The sequence below is a fragment of the Rhagoletis pomonella genome, unplaced genomic scaffold (genome assembly GCF_013731165.1).
Source record: "Rhagoletis pomonella isolate Grant_MI unplaced genomic scaffold, Rhpom_1.0 Rhpom_scaffold_00003, whole genome shotgun sequence".
NCBI lineage: Eukaryota > Metazoa > Arthropoda > Insecta > Diptera > Tephritidae > Rhagoletis > Rhagoletis pomonella.
In genome coordinates, this window is record NW_023458557.1 from 37,093,904 (window position 1) to 37,108,830 (window position 14,927).

The 14,927-nt window shown below is 34.2% G+C and overlaps 1 protein-coding gene across 1 annotated transcript in view; it reads right to left on the reverse strand.

Moving 5' to 3' along the window:
- The window catches only part of LOC118735187 (neurogenic protein big brain), a gene marked incomplete in the record, with an annotated part of 346,282 nt that overhangs the window by 232,840 nt on the left and 98,515 nt on the right, over positions 1-14,927 (reverse strand). The window contains 1 exon segment of the mRNA XM_036464829.1: positions 11,995-12,121. Within this exon segment, the coding sequence (XP_036320722.1) occupies positions 11,995-12,121 (127 nt within the window).

Here is a 14,927-nt window from a genome sequence, read left to right on the forward strand (position 1 = left end):
CAGTTTATGTACATAAAAAATATATGTACACATCGCCGTTTAAAGTACAAAACCGCGTATCGTCATTCTGCAAAACCGCGTAACTGACATTGGCTGCCAAAAATTGGATTTGCTCACACAAGCTCCTGGCTCAATCCTTATCCATTCGTCCTGAAATATACTAGCCAAAAATGCGATTGCTTTATAAAAAAGAGATCCATTTTGAAACATGAGTGTTTTTACGCTCTAGAAAATAATTTCTACATGATGTATTGTGGAACGATTTTCCATCATCCCTTGTCAAATTTGGTTTGGAGACAAACCGGTTTCGGTTGTCGATGACGGAAAATCGTTCCACAATACATCATACTCCTACCCTGTCGGAAACACAAACAACCAAAAAGAAGTAATTTCTACATCTCCACATACGCGGTTTTGCATTTTGCTGATACGCAGTTTTGCATTTTGTTGATACGCGGTTTTGCACTTTAAACGACGACATACATATGTATATATGTACTCATATTTAGCCTTAAATATGACATACAAATATTTTCAAATAAAAATTATACTTTTCGTTCAACTTTGGTTCAACTATTCGACTGTAAAGAACAAGACAAACACGCTTTAAGGGAAAAATGAACGATTTCGGCCAAAATGGGGGACCTACGCAACCTTCCGTAGCAAGGGGGGACAAAAAGTCAGAATGGGGTATGTCCCCCCAAATGGGGTACGTCTGGCAACCCTAATGCATTTGCATCTGTATACATACATAGATGTATCCTTGAAAATAGTCGTACTCAATGATCTTTACCTACATTAAAATAGGAAAGACTGTTTATTTACGTGCACACTTACATATCTACATAATTTCAAATACATACATAAGTACATATTAGCATATTCTTTAGAAAACTACCTACGAGTATATTGTCTTATACATTTTCGTCGCCTTTTTATCTTGCACACCGATCGAGGGTGGAAATCCTTAACAACTACATACATACGTACATACATAAATACTAGATACATAATCTCGAAAGCAGATGTTTTTTTCCTTAGTGCAAACTATTCTCTATGATTGTTGGCATGGGTGTGCGTGAAATGTGTTTAGATTTCAATTAGTCAAACAGGATGTTGTCTCTTACACAAATCGTAGGCTGTAGCAAGCATTTCAAAAATGAAAGATTTGTGTAAAGGTAAATATCAAATAGCAGGTAGGTTGTGAGTATATAAACATGCATGTATGTATCTACATACAGTATCGGTCATTTCAAAGTGACTTACTTACAATCTACCTGCTATTTGATATTTACCTTTCCACAAATCTTTCATTTTTGAAATGCTTGCTACAGACTACGATTTGTATAAGAGACAACATCCTGTTTGAGTATTGGATATTCACACATCTCACGCACACCCATGCCAACAATCATAGAGAATAGTTCTGCAAAGTTTGACAAAAATTTCTACCTTCTTTATCAGCATCTTTAGACAAAATTTTAGTATTCAGTTTTGTAACCCATCAAATTTCAGCAAAGCAAAGTGCAAATTTTAAGTATCATGGAATTACCGTTGATTGTTGGCCATTTTGTTGTTTTGTTGAAGGTGCTCCGCATTTTTTTTTTCATATAAAAATCAATGGCAAATCCTGGCATCTGAAGCCCAAGCTTATCAAAGGAAAGAGCTTGGGCCTCATTTTCGAAAATCTAACGAACAGTGCAGATTTGAAGACATGGACAAAAAAACACCTTTGGGTATTATATATATTGTTTTTGTTGTAATTTTTCTTATTTCTTTTTCGCTCTGTAATTTTTTAAAGATCCAATAAAAAAGTGGTGCACGAGGATCATAAGGATCGTAGTTCAATAGTATATGTTACAATGAAGCACACACGTATTTGGCAAAACTTTCCAATTGCAGACGATGTGCAGATAAAAATACGCATTTTCATTTTGTGCACGCATCGTAACCTTTTAAAGAAGTGGTTTCTTTAACTATCTTCTATTGAGAGCACATAAGCCTGCCACGTCTAGATTGATTCCTTTTATGCACGAGGATCATAAGGATCGTAGTTCAATAGTATATTTTACAATGTAGCACACACGTATTTGGCAAAATTTTCCAATTGCAGACGATGTGCAGATAAAAATATGCATTTTCATTTTGTGCACGCATCGTAACCTTTTAAAGAAGTTGTTTCTTTAACTATCTCCTAATGAGAGCACATAAGCCTGCCACGTCTAGATTGATTCCTTTTATGCTCCAGAACACTATAAAAGTTGTCCGATAACAATTTTAGGTACGCACCAGCTACAGTATACTATAAAAGCCGTGAGTGTCAGAATTTAAAAAAGGAGTCACGCCACTTTGACTCTTCATAACTTCTTTTCTATTGCAAACACACACTTCTAACCGGCGGCATTCGATTCTCATCTCCAAATACTACCAGTTAGTTATAAACTCAAACATGAGCAATCAACGCTCCAAATTTTTTCGAAGTAAAAATAAAAATAAAATAATAGGAGAGCATATATGTAATACTTCTACATTACCAGTACGTTGAAAGTACATCCGCCAACATTTGAATGCAGATATACAATGATAAAACGAGAAAACAAACCAGCCAATGTACCCAGAATGACGTTTGAAAACAAAAAAAAGTCAGGAGCGGTACAGTAACCGTCAATAGTTTACACAATTAAATTTTAATTTTAAAAGCAAAAAAATTGTGCGGAACTGTGCTGTTTGTAGAAGCAAAAAAGTAAGGAAAATGAATTCGTATTGCATGCGTTGGTATGTTGTACTATTTACTTAAAAATGAGTTGTATCAGGAAAAACGGGCAGACGCTACATTCCGGCTAAGGTGCTGGAAAGGAAGGCACGCATCCTCACAGTATATCTTTTAAGAGTGGTTACGGTGATCGCCTCAAGTGTAACTTATACATCTCTTGCTGCTTATTCAAATCCGCCGGTTCTCACAAAGCTTGCTCCAATCACTTTCAGGGAAAAATTGTTGGTTATTTTTTTTTTTAATTTATTTAATATTTTTTATTTAAACCGCTGCTGGGTGACTTGATAGTTGTTTGTTTGTAGTAGTTCACAAATATACATTTATACTAACACAAGCAAGCATTTATTTAATAGGCCTGAGGTTACTAACATATTTATACTCGTATGAATGTGCCACATTCTGATTTCCTAAGCGTTTCCGTTCAACATCAACTGCGTATTCTGCCGTTTACTATTTGATAAAATCAATAAATTCTCAATGAAAACTAAAAAAAATAATGCCTATCTCCTTCTACATATGTATGTGCATTTGAACATGCATGAAATTAGTTAAAATCTGATTTTACCGATTTACAAAAGAGTACTCCCAATTTTACTATACTTGGGGCGTGTGTGAATCGGTTACAAAGTTCTGTGGGGAACGCTGGTGAATTATATTTTTACTATGGTGAGACAGTTTTGCCAATCTGCTGTGTGAAATGAAATTTTTTGACAGCAGTAAATTTTTGACAACCGCAGAAAAAATACTATAAATTGAAGTGAAATAAATACATATAAACAAGTAAGAAAGTCTAAGTTCGAGCGGAGCCGAACATTAAATACCCGGCGCAAGTATTAAATATATGTTTTTTCACCTTTCCGAAACCTACCGCTAGATGGTAAGCCGGAGTGTATCAATTTTGAGTAAATTAGCGTCCTTAAATTTCGAAGTATTGAAGTTTCAAGCATTTCTGAAGTTCACCGTTATATGAAAAGCGGCCATAATTTTAGTCCGATTTCAATCATTTTCAACGTTTTGCTTCTATGTGGCAAGCACAATAACCACACCGAGTTTGGTACAAATTGGTAGAACCGTTACCGATATACATATATGTGATCATAAGTGGGCGGTGCCACGTACATTTTCCAAAATTTTACCATAAACGTATTTCTTGGTAAAGAATTGTTGCAAGCATCAATTTTGAATAAATTAGCTTTAATATTTACTGATTTATCGAAGATTTTGTATTTCTCTAAATTACCGTTATATGGAATATGGGCGTGGTTATTGTCCGATTTTTTAACTTTTCGGCCATTTAGTATGCTGTACCAAGGCCAACAACTATGCCAAGTTTGGAAGAAATTGGTGCAGCGGTTACCAAGATATACACATGTAACCATAAGTGGGCGTGACTACGCCCATTGTTCAAAGATTTATAATATTCTTACTTTTCATCTGAAGACTATTGTAAATATCAATTTTGAGTGAATTATCTTCAGTAGTTACTAAAATATCGCAGTTTTCGTATTTCTGGGAATTACGTTATATGGGAAGTGGGCGTGGTTACAGTCCGATTTTGCCCATTTTCAATACCAACCTACCTTGGATTAATAGAAACCTACATGCCAAATTTCGTTGAGATATCTCAATTTTTGCTCGAGTTATCGTGTACACGGACGGACGGACAGACGTACGGACAGACAGACATGGCTTAATCGACTTCCCTATTCATTCTGAGCATTTATGTATACATTTGTCTATATCTATCTCGATTCGTTTTGGCTGTTACAAACAACCGTTATGTGAACAAAATTAATATACCCTTGTACACAAGTGCGCTCGGGTATAAAAAAAAACATCTACCATCATCATTGCAATTCATCAATTTAAGCTTTTGATCAATTTAATTTTCGTTTCGTTTCGTTTCATTTATTAATCAATAAACAATGTGTTTACCTACTATATTACAAATTTATAAAACAGGATAACGCAAAAAATAAAAAATATAAGTATATATCATGGTTTTCATAACAAATGCCTTACAAGTATATTCTAAAAATTAAGCTTGGAAGAAGAGAAATCAAACTCTAAGGAAGAAGAATAAGCATTGAGTTGACATAGCACCCTCCTTAAAGGGGTGTTCATGCCATAAACGGGTTTTGTTAAGCCAACATAAAATAATTCATTGCAACGAAGAATACGTGGAGGAACATTAAAACCAATTCTCATAAGAAGGAATGGACAATCAATAGAGCCTGAGATGATGTCAAATACGAAACACATCGATAAAAGAGTCCGCCTCGCATCTAAGGCCATAAGGTTGATTAATAGACAGCGAGAACGGTAAGACGGGAGAGTTCAGTAATTTTAATCAATTAAAGCTTTTAAAACATTAAATATAGTGTAATGCTTCTTAATTTTTGCCACCAGAAACTCCTTTTCCTAATATTTTATTGTTTTTGCAGAAAAATTATACACATCAACAATCTTTGTAGTCGTAAAAAGTTTCTATACATTTGTTAAAAATTTCACTAGCCTCATGAGCTAGTGAAATTTTATTCACCTCATACTTATCAAAAAATTACTCGCAGCGAACTTTGTTACCCATTCACACACGCACACATCTTCAATAAAAATTTAAGTAGAAAATAATATGGGTATTCATAATTCCTCACAACAGCGTAAACCTCGTAAACAAACCGATTTTCCTTACAAAATTAAGTAAGTTTACGAGGGTTACATGGTTTCTTTAATTAATTAATCCAAACGGTTTTTACCCTCCTTTCCCGCCCAACCGACACGAGAGGCGCAGTCCGCATGCCGAGTAGTGGAAACCGGAGATTGTTAAGTGTCGAGAAAACTATTCACCTACAGAATCAAATTCATCAGCTGATTGGGTATGCTAAGGGTAGTATTTCAATTACAGAGAGTGGAAATGATAGTTTTCTTTATAGTAAAAATCGAGCCCGACATGTCAAACGTGCTGGAATGAGAGTTTTAAATTCTTGACATAAACAACGGAATGATTCGCTTAGTTCAAAATTAGTTGTGAATGGCTTCAAAAACAGAGGTCGAAATTGTCTTGACACTCGAGAGGGAACATTAAAATTTTCCTCAGCCAGAAGGGCCGGGCTATTAATCAAGCCTTTAATTAATTTCACGATAAATATTATACCTAGCATTTCTCTGCGACTGGTCAGTGTAGGATAATGTATGAGCTTTATACGACTTGTGTAAGGGGGAGATTGTAGTCTGAATCCCAGCTAAAATCACGCAATGAATGAATCTGTCGCTAACTGGTTACAGAATCTGCCTACAAAAATGATATCGTCCGATTCAGCTGGAACAAAAATGCTTCAAACAAGTAACAGTTTTTCTGTATTATGGCCTCGAACCGACATATATACATCTTTCATTTGAATCAGTATTAAAACCTCTATCGGCCCCTACATTCGGGTTTTGATAGGCGAGTCTTCCCTGAACCGTTGTTTCCATATTTTTGGCCTATGTGCGCTTTTATTCGAAACCTAAATGTTTCGGTACCGAGTATCGAGAGTATTGGATACTTAAAAGTATTGACTCAGCAAATCACTACTGCTGTCATCTCGACTGTGACATCAGCAAAACAGCTGATTCTGTCAAATTCACTGAGAGCCGATTAGCGGTATTGCCATCGGCGCCACCTTCTGTATTCTCTCCACCGTGAAGACAACCCCTACTTCGAAAAGAGAGAAAAGTTTAAATTTGTAGAGGATTTGCACTAATCACGAAATGGAAGAGAAACCCGTATAAAAGAAGAGGCTTACAAAAATATCTATATATGTATGTAGAGCGTGAAAAAGGCCTTTTAGAATAGATGCCCTTAATTTAGAGCTTTATAAAACCCTTGTAAGAGCACAGTCTACGAGCAAAGCCTTATGAAACCTATTGTCCTACTCACTTAGATAAAAAATATATAACGGCAAAAATGCCTCATATATGTATGAAGGAATACACACGGGCGACGCCTCTAGCTATTGTGGGTCTCACCTTAAAATTATCGCAGATTTTCATCAAACCATAACTTGGTTGAAAAACCATTGTGCTTTTGGCTCAGTATATTTACATAATTGCTTACACTGCGATTTAAAAACTTTTAGATAATATAAATTTGAACTTAAATCTACTGACTTTCGAGATTTAATTTTGTAATTTTGAACCTTGTCTTTGAATCTTATTCAAATCTCGCAATGGTGACATAGTATAACTATGGGTTTCATTTTTCTTTTAAGCTGCCTAGATTTTATGAGACTACTAAAATATTTACTTACGTACAAAATAAGTTATTCCTTACAAAATTGTATAATTTTATCTTAAAGCATAGACTGACGGCAGAGTTGATCCGGATCAACTCGTTAATTCGGAATTATCTGGGGAATTAACTTCAGTCGATCCGGATTAAGTCCTAGAGTTAATTCCCAAAATTGATTCCGATCAAGGGAATATTCGATGCCAACACTGGTAAAAACGACAAGGAAGCAAACAAAGCAGGCGAGCGAGATCTGCGTACTAAAACTCTGTATGTCCCAGGTTTGATCCTGGGTTGGAGCGGTTCATACATTTTTTGAAGTGAAACTTCTTAGGCGGCGGTATCGCAAAAATGGAGAGTGAAATTTTTGAAACTGAAAACGTTACATGAGTGAGAAGGAAGATATAGGTAGTATAGGGAAGGGGAAAAAAGAAATAAAGCGACGCATGACGGGTACGAGTACCTACATATGTATATATGTATGTTAGAATGCACGTATGTATGTATACATATATATGTATGTATGAACGAACTCATTGCACATTTCAGCTCTGCCGCTACCAAACAACATATGTATAAATGATGCAAGCGTGCTTCGCGTAACTACATGCATTCGTACATATGTTTGTCTGGATATATTTATGATGAAGCAAACGGGCTTCGTTGATGTACTGATGGGCATATGTATGTACTTTTGGACAGCAATGTTTTCATGTATGTACATTAGACTGCATCACCAAAAAAAGTTGCGGTTTTTTCCGTCGGGATTACAAAATGTATTATATTTTAAGACGTCCACTAAAATATTGCGGAAAAATATTAAGATTTAAGCGAACTGGACCGATTTAAAATTACCTCCACAAATGAAGTTTTTTATGAATAAAAATAGTTTCTTAAAGAACTTTTTGAAAAAAGCCCCTCAGATGACAAATTAGAATAAGCTTAAAAAATCTGCATAAAAATATTTAAAAATCTTTTCAACGGAATCGTAAGAATGAGATTTTTGATGCTGTTTTTTTACTTTTTTCAAAGATTGATTTACGAAAAACTTGAATAACTGGCCAAAAGAAACGTCATTCGTGTCCCATCTTTATTTTCGAATACCAAAACATCTTAATTCAACTTTGAGTGAGGTTCGTTTCTCCTACCTTTCTCTTCCATCCTTTGAATAAGTTTATTAGCAAATAAATGAAAAGGGTGAAAAAAATACCTTTCCAATGACACCTCTTAGGTCAAAATCGGAAGAGTTTAGGTTCAGTTATTCAAGTTTTTCTTATACCAATCTTTGAAAAATGTTAAAAACAGCATCATCATTACGATTCCGTTAAAATTTTTTTAAATTTTTTTTTAATATTTTAAGCTTAAACCGTTTTGCCATTTGAGGGGATTTTTTCAAAAAAACTCTTTAAAAACTATTTTTATTCATAAAAAAAAACCATTTTTGGAGGTATTTTCAAATCGGTCCAGCTCACTTAAATCTTAATATTTTTCCGAAATATTTTGGTGGACGTCTTAAAATGTAGTAGATTTTATAATTCCAATGGAAAAATAGTACCGATTAATTTTTTTTTAAGGTGGGGAGTGATGCAGGCTAATGTACATATGTTTGAATGGTTGTAAATATTTTTGTACGTATGTACATATTTTTGTGTGCATGTATATATGCACATATGTAGTACAAACGAAAACAAATCTAATAAGCTGCTCGTTGATATAAATGCGAACTGTACTGATTGTCAAAAATTATGTGTTTGTTGTACATTTGTTCATGTTTGTCATTGTGCGTGTAATTTTCTAGAGTAGTTTTGTGCTCTCGCAATCTCCTTGTATTAACTGGTCCTTCGTTGGTATACTCTGATGAACATATGTGAAGATGATAGCAAGGCCAACTTATATAACTGCCCGTCTCCACAGGATAAAGTTTATATCTAGATACATATGTTAGAATATAAATAGCCAATGGAGACCGCTCATTGCTCTTCAAGAGCAATATATATCAGAGCTTATATCTTGCCATCTATTGCCGGCAATTTGGTAGTTTGACAGCTACATTTTCATTTGCACCAAAACTTCGTGGATGCAACATCATTATTATTTTAATATAAAGGCAAATAAATAATATAAAAAAAAAAACTTTTTAATATACAACGCTTTTATAAATGGACTAAAAAGTAGAAAATAATATTTCTCAGTCCCATAGAATTTGTTTTGATAACTTTTGATTTTGAAATTTTAGCAAAAGTCGTTATAAACAACTTATGAGATTGAAAATGAAAAGCGTGGGGCGCATATAATAGCCACCTGAATTGATATGAAGGGTAATATATGTTCATATGTATGTGGATATATGAATAACGACCGCTTAAAATCGATCTTTCGATTCGAAAGCGATACTTTCGCTGAAGAAATTTTAGGTCTATGTTATGTAGTTTGCCTATTGTCAATTAAATATAATGCTTTGTATTGCATGCGCCCCACGCTTTTCATTTTCAATCTCATAAATTGGTTATAACGACTTTTGGTAAAATTTCAAAATCAAAAGTTATCAAAACAAATTCTATGGGACTGAGAAATATTATGTTCTACTTTTTAGTCCATTTATAAAAGCGTTGTATATTAAAAAGTTTTTTTTTTATATTATTTATTTTCTACTTTTTTGTCTTGTCTGTATAAAATTTTGCGATAGATATTAATAATTCAACGATATTAATAGAAAGGTGCACACACATGCATTTACATATGTATGTACATACAAACGAGCACCAATTAATTTTATTTAAAGAAATGGCGTGTCGTCTATTTCCGCTGTAGCGAACGTAGTACATAGGGCGACATCTAGATGTCATCTACCTCGCCCTATTCACTACAGATGTCGCCCTATGCACTATGCTTTTTTATAGGAACTTTTCAAAGCAAAGGTTTTATGGTGTCGGACACACAACATTGAAAGTTTCTGGATCCACAACATTGAAAGTTTCTGGAGCCACAACATTGCAAGTTGATAAAAGCGTTGTAAAATTGAGCTGTTTCCTGTTAAAATATTTGTAATTATGTACTTGGATTTAAAATAGCCTATTTTCTAAATTTTTTAAGGGATTAAATCCGGCAAAAATACATTTTCAAAGCTATCTTACAAATGCTTATATCAAGATATAAAAAGCCCACACAAATATTGCTACTGATATAACTTATATCTGCGACCAAAATGGAAGCTGGGCAGCAATAAATTTTGTCCTGTTTAGACGGCCAGTAAGGCAGTGTTACAGGAGCAGTTGAAATTTTCGCCTGATGTTTCTTAAAGAAAGCCATAAACGTAGCGACCGTTGGTTCAACTTGGTGTTGTTTTGCTCTAGATTGCACCGTTTGTGGGCCTGTCGAATGAATTTATGTTGTGGTTGTATGAAAAATCAAAAAATTTGGATTTTCTGGCAAGTTGTACAACTTATCGCTACATTAATGGTCATGTTAAATAAATAATAAATAATGTTGTACAAACTCATTTAATTTGCGTTTATTTTCTACACTAAATAACCGAAAATGGATAACTCAGCCGAAATAGGTACGTGCTTTCGTTGAATTTTATAAATGTAAGCCGAAACTATGAAATTGTAAAAATGAGATTTTACAATGAGACTGCTCGCAAAATTGCAATGTTTGTGGGCAAAACGTCCAACTTGACTGCGGATTTATTTGAACCAATGTTTTCGGCTTGCATTATGTCAAAAGGATGTGTTTGTTGTAATTCATTCTGTCATTTACTACCATTATGCGTAGGCCAATTCATGAAATCATTTCATGCGTTTGAGTAGCAACTGAATGAACGAACACCATTTCATGATTTCAATTAACGCGAAATAGAGTTTATGCACTTGGTTTTTACTCAGATCGATGAAATGATTTCGTGAATTGGACTACGCATACATGTGATACTTATGCTTTTAATTTATAAGGTAATTTAATGTTTTTATACTCTTGCTACCACATAAATATATGAATTCGCCTTGGAAGATAGAAAGCGCGTATGAATAAATGCCGAACAAAGGAATTTGTCTTCTTTCAACTTAAATAAATGCATTTTGCAAACAAAAGTGCGTACGTTACTTAGTGTCTTGGTAATGACGATTTCGTAAGGATCTATTGATTGCATTATAAACATTTTCATTTATTTGTTAAACATACAATTACATCCATTACAACCCGGTCCTATGGATGCTAGACGCGCGAATTCATATAAGGTGGTGTTACCGGAAAATGAATAAATAAATTATATGTATATCAGAAAATTAATAAGATGAAATGAAATTATTGTTTGATTTCTAACCAAACCTATGTATGTAACTCAATCATATAACATATGTTTACACATCCAATTTTGTGAGTAGGTACCTGGTACTCACACCTTTTTTAAGAAGTTTCACTTCCATCATGTGTACGGTGTTACACACGTTTTTTATTTTGTTTTTATTACTTATTTTATTTTTTATTTTATTCATAAATTTAATTTCCTTTATTATATTATCCTTTGTTTAATTTCATTTCACATTATTTATTTTATTATTACTTAATACAAAATTTTGGAGCTTAATTTTATTAAAACAGTCAACAGAAGAGAAACGACTGGCGTGTGCGTTGTTGAACTCGGCCAAAATCGCTTAGGCGGTTACAGCGCCAAATAAGAAGTGGTTTTTGCATTAACAAAACGAAATCGATTCATATAGTTTGTTGAGCACCCCTGGTTTCCATAAATGCAAAATCACTGTTGTGAAATGCATGCAGAAATATTTGCATGTGTCCACTTACACAGTTATGTTAATATGCACATGCGTATGTGCGTAAATTCGCGTTAAAATCAAGTTTGTGATTGCACTTTGGCGGTTAGGGAACTTCAACTGCTAGTCCTATTTTCATGATCCTCTTGCTCTTGTTTATTTTTTTGAAAACATGCTCAACTTACCCATACAGTAAAGCAGCTCCAGCGATGCCGCCACCACATTGAGCCGTTATGTACATAGCAGCACGAACTGGGGATATGGCGCGTATGATACATGCTGCCAAAGTCACAGCCGGATTTACATGAGCGCCTGTTAATGAGAAGCATAAAAAGTTAATGTTATTAAAAAACGTGCAAAGTAAAAATCAAAACACACACACTTAAGCTGGAATCACACGATTTGTACATTTGGCCAAAAATTTGTCAAATTCGTAGACAAATCATTAGGGGATTCACAAGACGTGTTAACCGTCGTAAAATCTTAAGCTGGGATCACACGATTTGTACATTAGGCTAAAAATTTGTCAAATTCATAGACAAATCATGTGAACGCTAAATTACATTTGTCGTTTATGAGAAAAGCCAAATATTTGCCTTCTTGTGGCAAATGAAAAACAACCCTGGTGGCCAAATCGTGTGAACGCAATGCTGCTACATAAGCCAAATAAAAATTACGCAAATGACCAAATATCTGATTTGCCACTTGATGACAAATGCCAGTGACAAATATACAAATATTGTTGAGCGGTATTGCCATTTCGTGCTTGTGAACCCTTGTATTTTCCAATTTTGGTAAAATTTTAATATTTAATATAATATTCGTATCCGAAAACTACCGAAAAATATCACGTTATTTGAAAACAACAATTTTAAAATATTTGCTCAAACTGAACATTTGAAAACGTGTACATATACGTATTCGACAGTAGCTGAGTGTGCAGAGAAGCGTGCGACTATTTGTAAGCTTTCATGAGGTCCCAGGTTCTTATGCCGGCAGACGAACATATTAAAAGTATAATTAATTTCTGAGTATAATTAACTTTGAAAAAGCATATTTGAAGTTCAGAATGAAAAATTTCAGAAAACCAGTCGGAAAAGTATTCGTTTCACAACCCTTCGTGGCACTTTACTATTCACCTTTCTTTCAGTTTTCGGATCTCTTTCCGAAGTTTTTGCTGGCTATACACATATACATCATGCATATCGTCGTATAAAGTACAACCCCGCGTACCGTCATTCTGCAAAATCGCGTAACTGACATTTGCTGCCAAAAATTGAATTTGCTTACAGAAGCTGTTGGCTCAATCCTTATCCATTCGTCCTGAAATATACATGCGATTGCTTTATAAAAAAGATAACCGTTTTTACTATCTAGATAATAATTTATGCAACCTCACATAGGCGGCTTTGCATTTTGTTGATACGCGGTTTTGTACTTTAAACGACGATATACAGATTATTAAAGACGATCTAAATTACACTATGTGACAAAAAAAAATGTATATAGATTTTTTCGAGGTTCATACTTGTTGTAGGTCTATCTAAGCAGTAAAATCTGCATACTCAAAATTTTAAATACACCCTCAAAATCTGAGCTTAAGGTCAAAAACCGCGTTTTTCAAAGGGTGACGCACAGGTATACTTGCTCGTAACTTTATTTCTGTTTACCCGGTGAAAAATACGTATATGTGTATGTGATTCAAGATAAGACATATCGCTGCTTACAACAATGTTTAAATTGATGATTTATCTTAAGAAATGGCAAAGGAATCAGTGATCGGACTTAAAAAAAATTTGTGTGGTACAATCTAAAAAAATTTGATAGATTTCAAAAAAATGTGGTAGATCTCAGGTTTTGGATCAAACTTTGTACAAAAATTAATAAAAATCTGCAAGGTTTCTCCTAAATTGCAAACATTTTAATCAGAATCTAAAACAAAATTAATTTTAGTATAATAAAGTGTATGATTGAAGTTGATAAAAATTGCGTTGGCTTTGGCAATTTCCTTGACAGTTTCCTTCCAGCTTTTTTTTTATCACATCACGATGTAGCGAACAAACGTGGCTCGTTCCAGAAATGCTTCTTGGGATTTGCCGATTTTGACAATTCTCAAGTAAAAGTAAACAACGCTTTAGAAATTTGAGATGCACTGAAATTTGCTAATGCTCTCACAAAAATCGTCGGTTTTTATCATTTTCGCTATTAATTCCTTTTATAAATCATATATTTTGCAATTTAACACAATAAAACCATGTTTGATGTCGTAAAATTGAATATTGAGAAAATTTACTATTTTACAGTTTATTTTATCCTCCCATTCTGCCTGTTGTTAGTGTTTAGTGTTGGACAATTTTTGCTCTTAAAATTAAGAAAATTAAGTTGAGCAAAAATAAAACTACTCAAAAACGCCAATATGTGGTAGATTTCAGACCTTGTGTGGTAGGTGTGCTCAAAAAAGTGGCAGATCTACAACAATGTGGTAGAAGTCCGATCACTGAAAGGAATCTTACGGAGTATATCGATGGCTGAGTGGAAGATCGACCTATCTCGGCAACCAGTTCGAAAACGCCCTATCTCAGAAAATTTTTTAACAACGCTCTATCTCAGAAAACTTTTCAAGAACGCCCTACTTCAGGATTTCATTGAAAAACGCCCTATCTCAGCTGCCAATTCAAAAACGCCCTATATCGGCTTATTTTCAATGTATTTTCGTTTGAGATAGGGCGTTTTTGAAATGAATTCTGTGATAGAGCGTTATTCAACCAAATTCCGAAATAGGGCGTTTTTCAATCAAACTTTGAAGTAGGGCGTTCTTGAAAAACTTTCAGAGACAGGGCGTTTTTGAACTGGCTTCCGAGATAGGTCGATCTTCCACTCAGCCATCGATATGCAAAATTTTTTACATTTTTCATTTTAAATTACGACTTGTCCGACTATTTTGTTAACTTGTATACATACATAGGGTGCCCATTCTGAAGACAAATTAACCATTTATAATTGGTTGTAAACAACGAAATGTTTTCTCTTAAATGGCATATGTAAGTATTTTTCATCGGGCAAACAGAAATAAAGTTACGAGCAAGTATATGCTTCAACCTATGAAAAACGCGTTTTT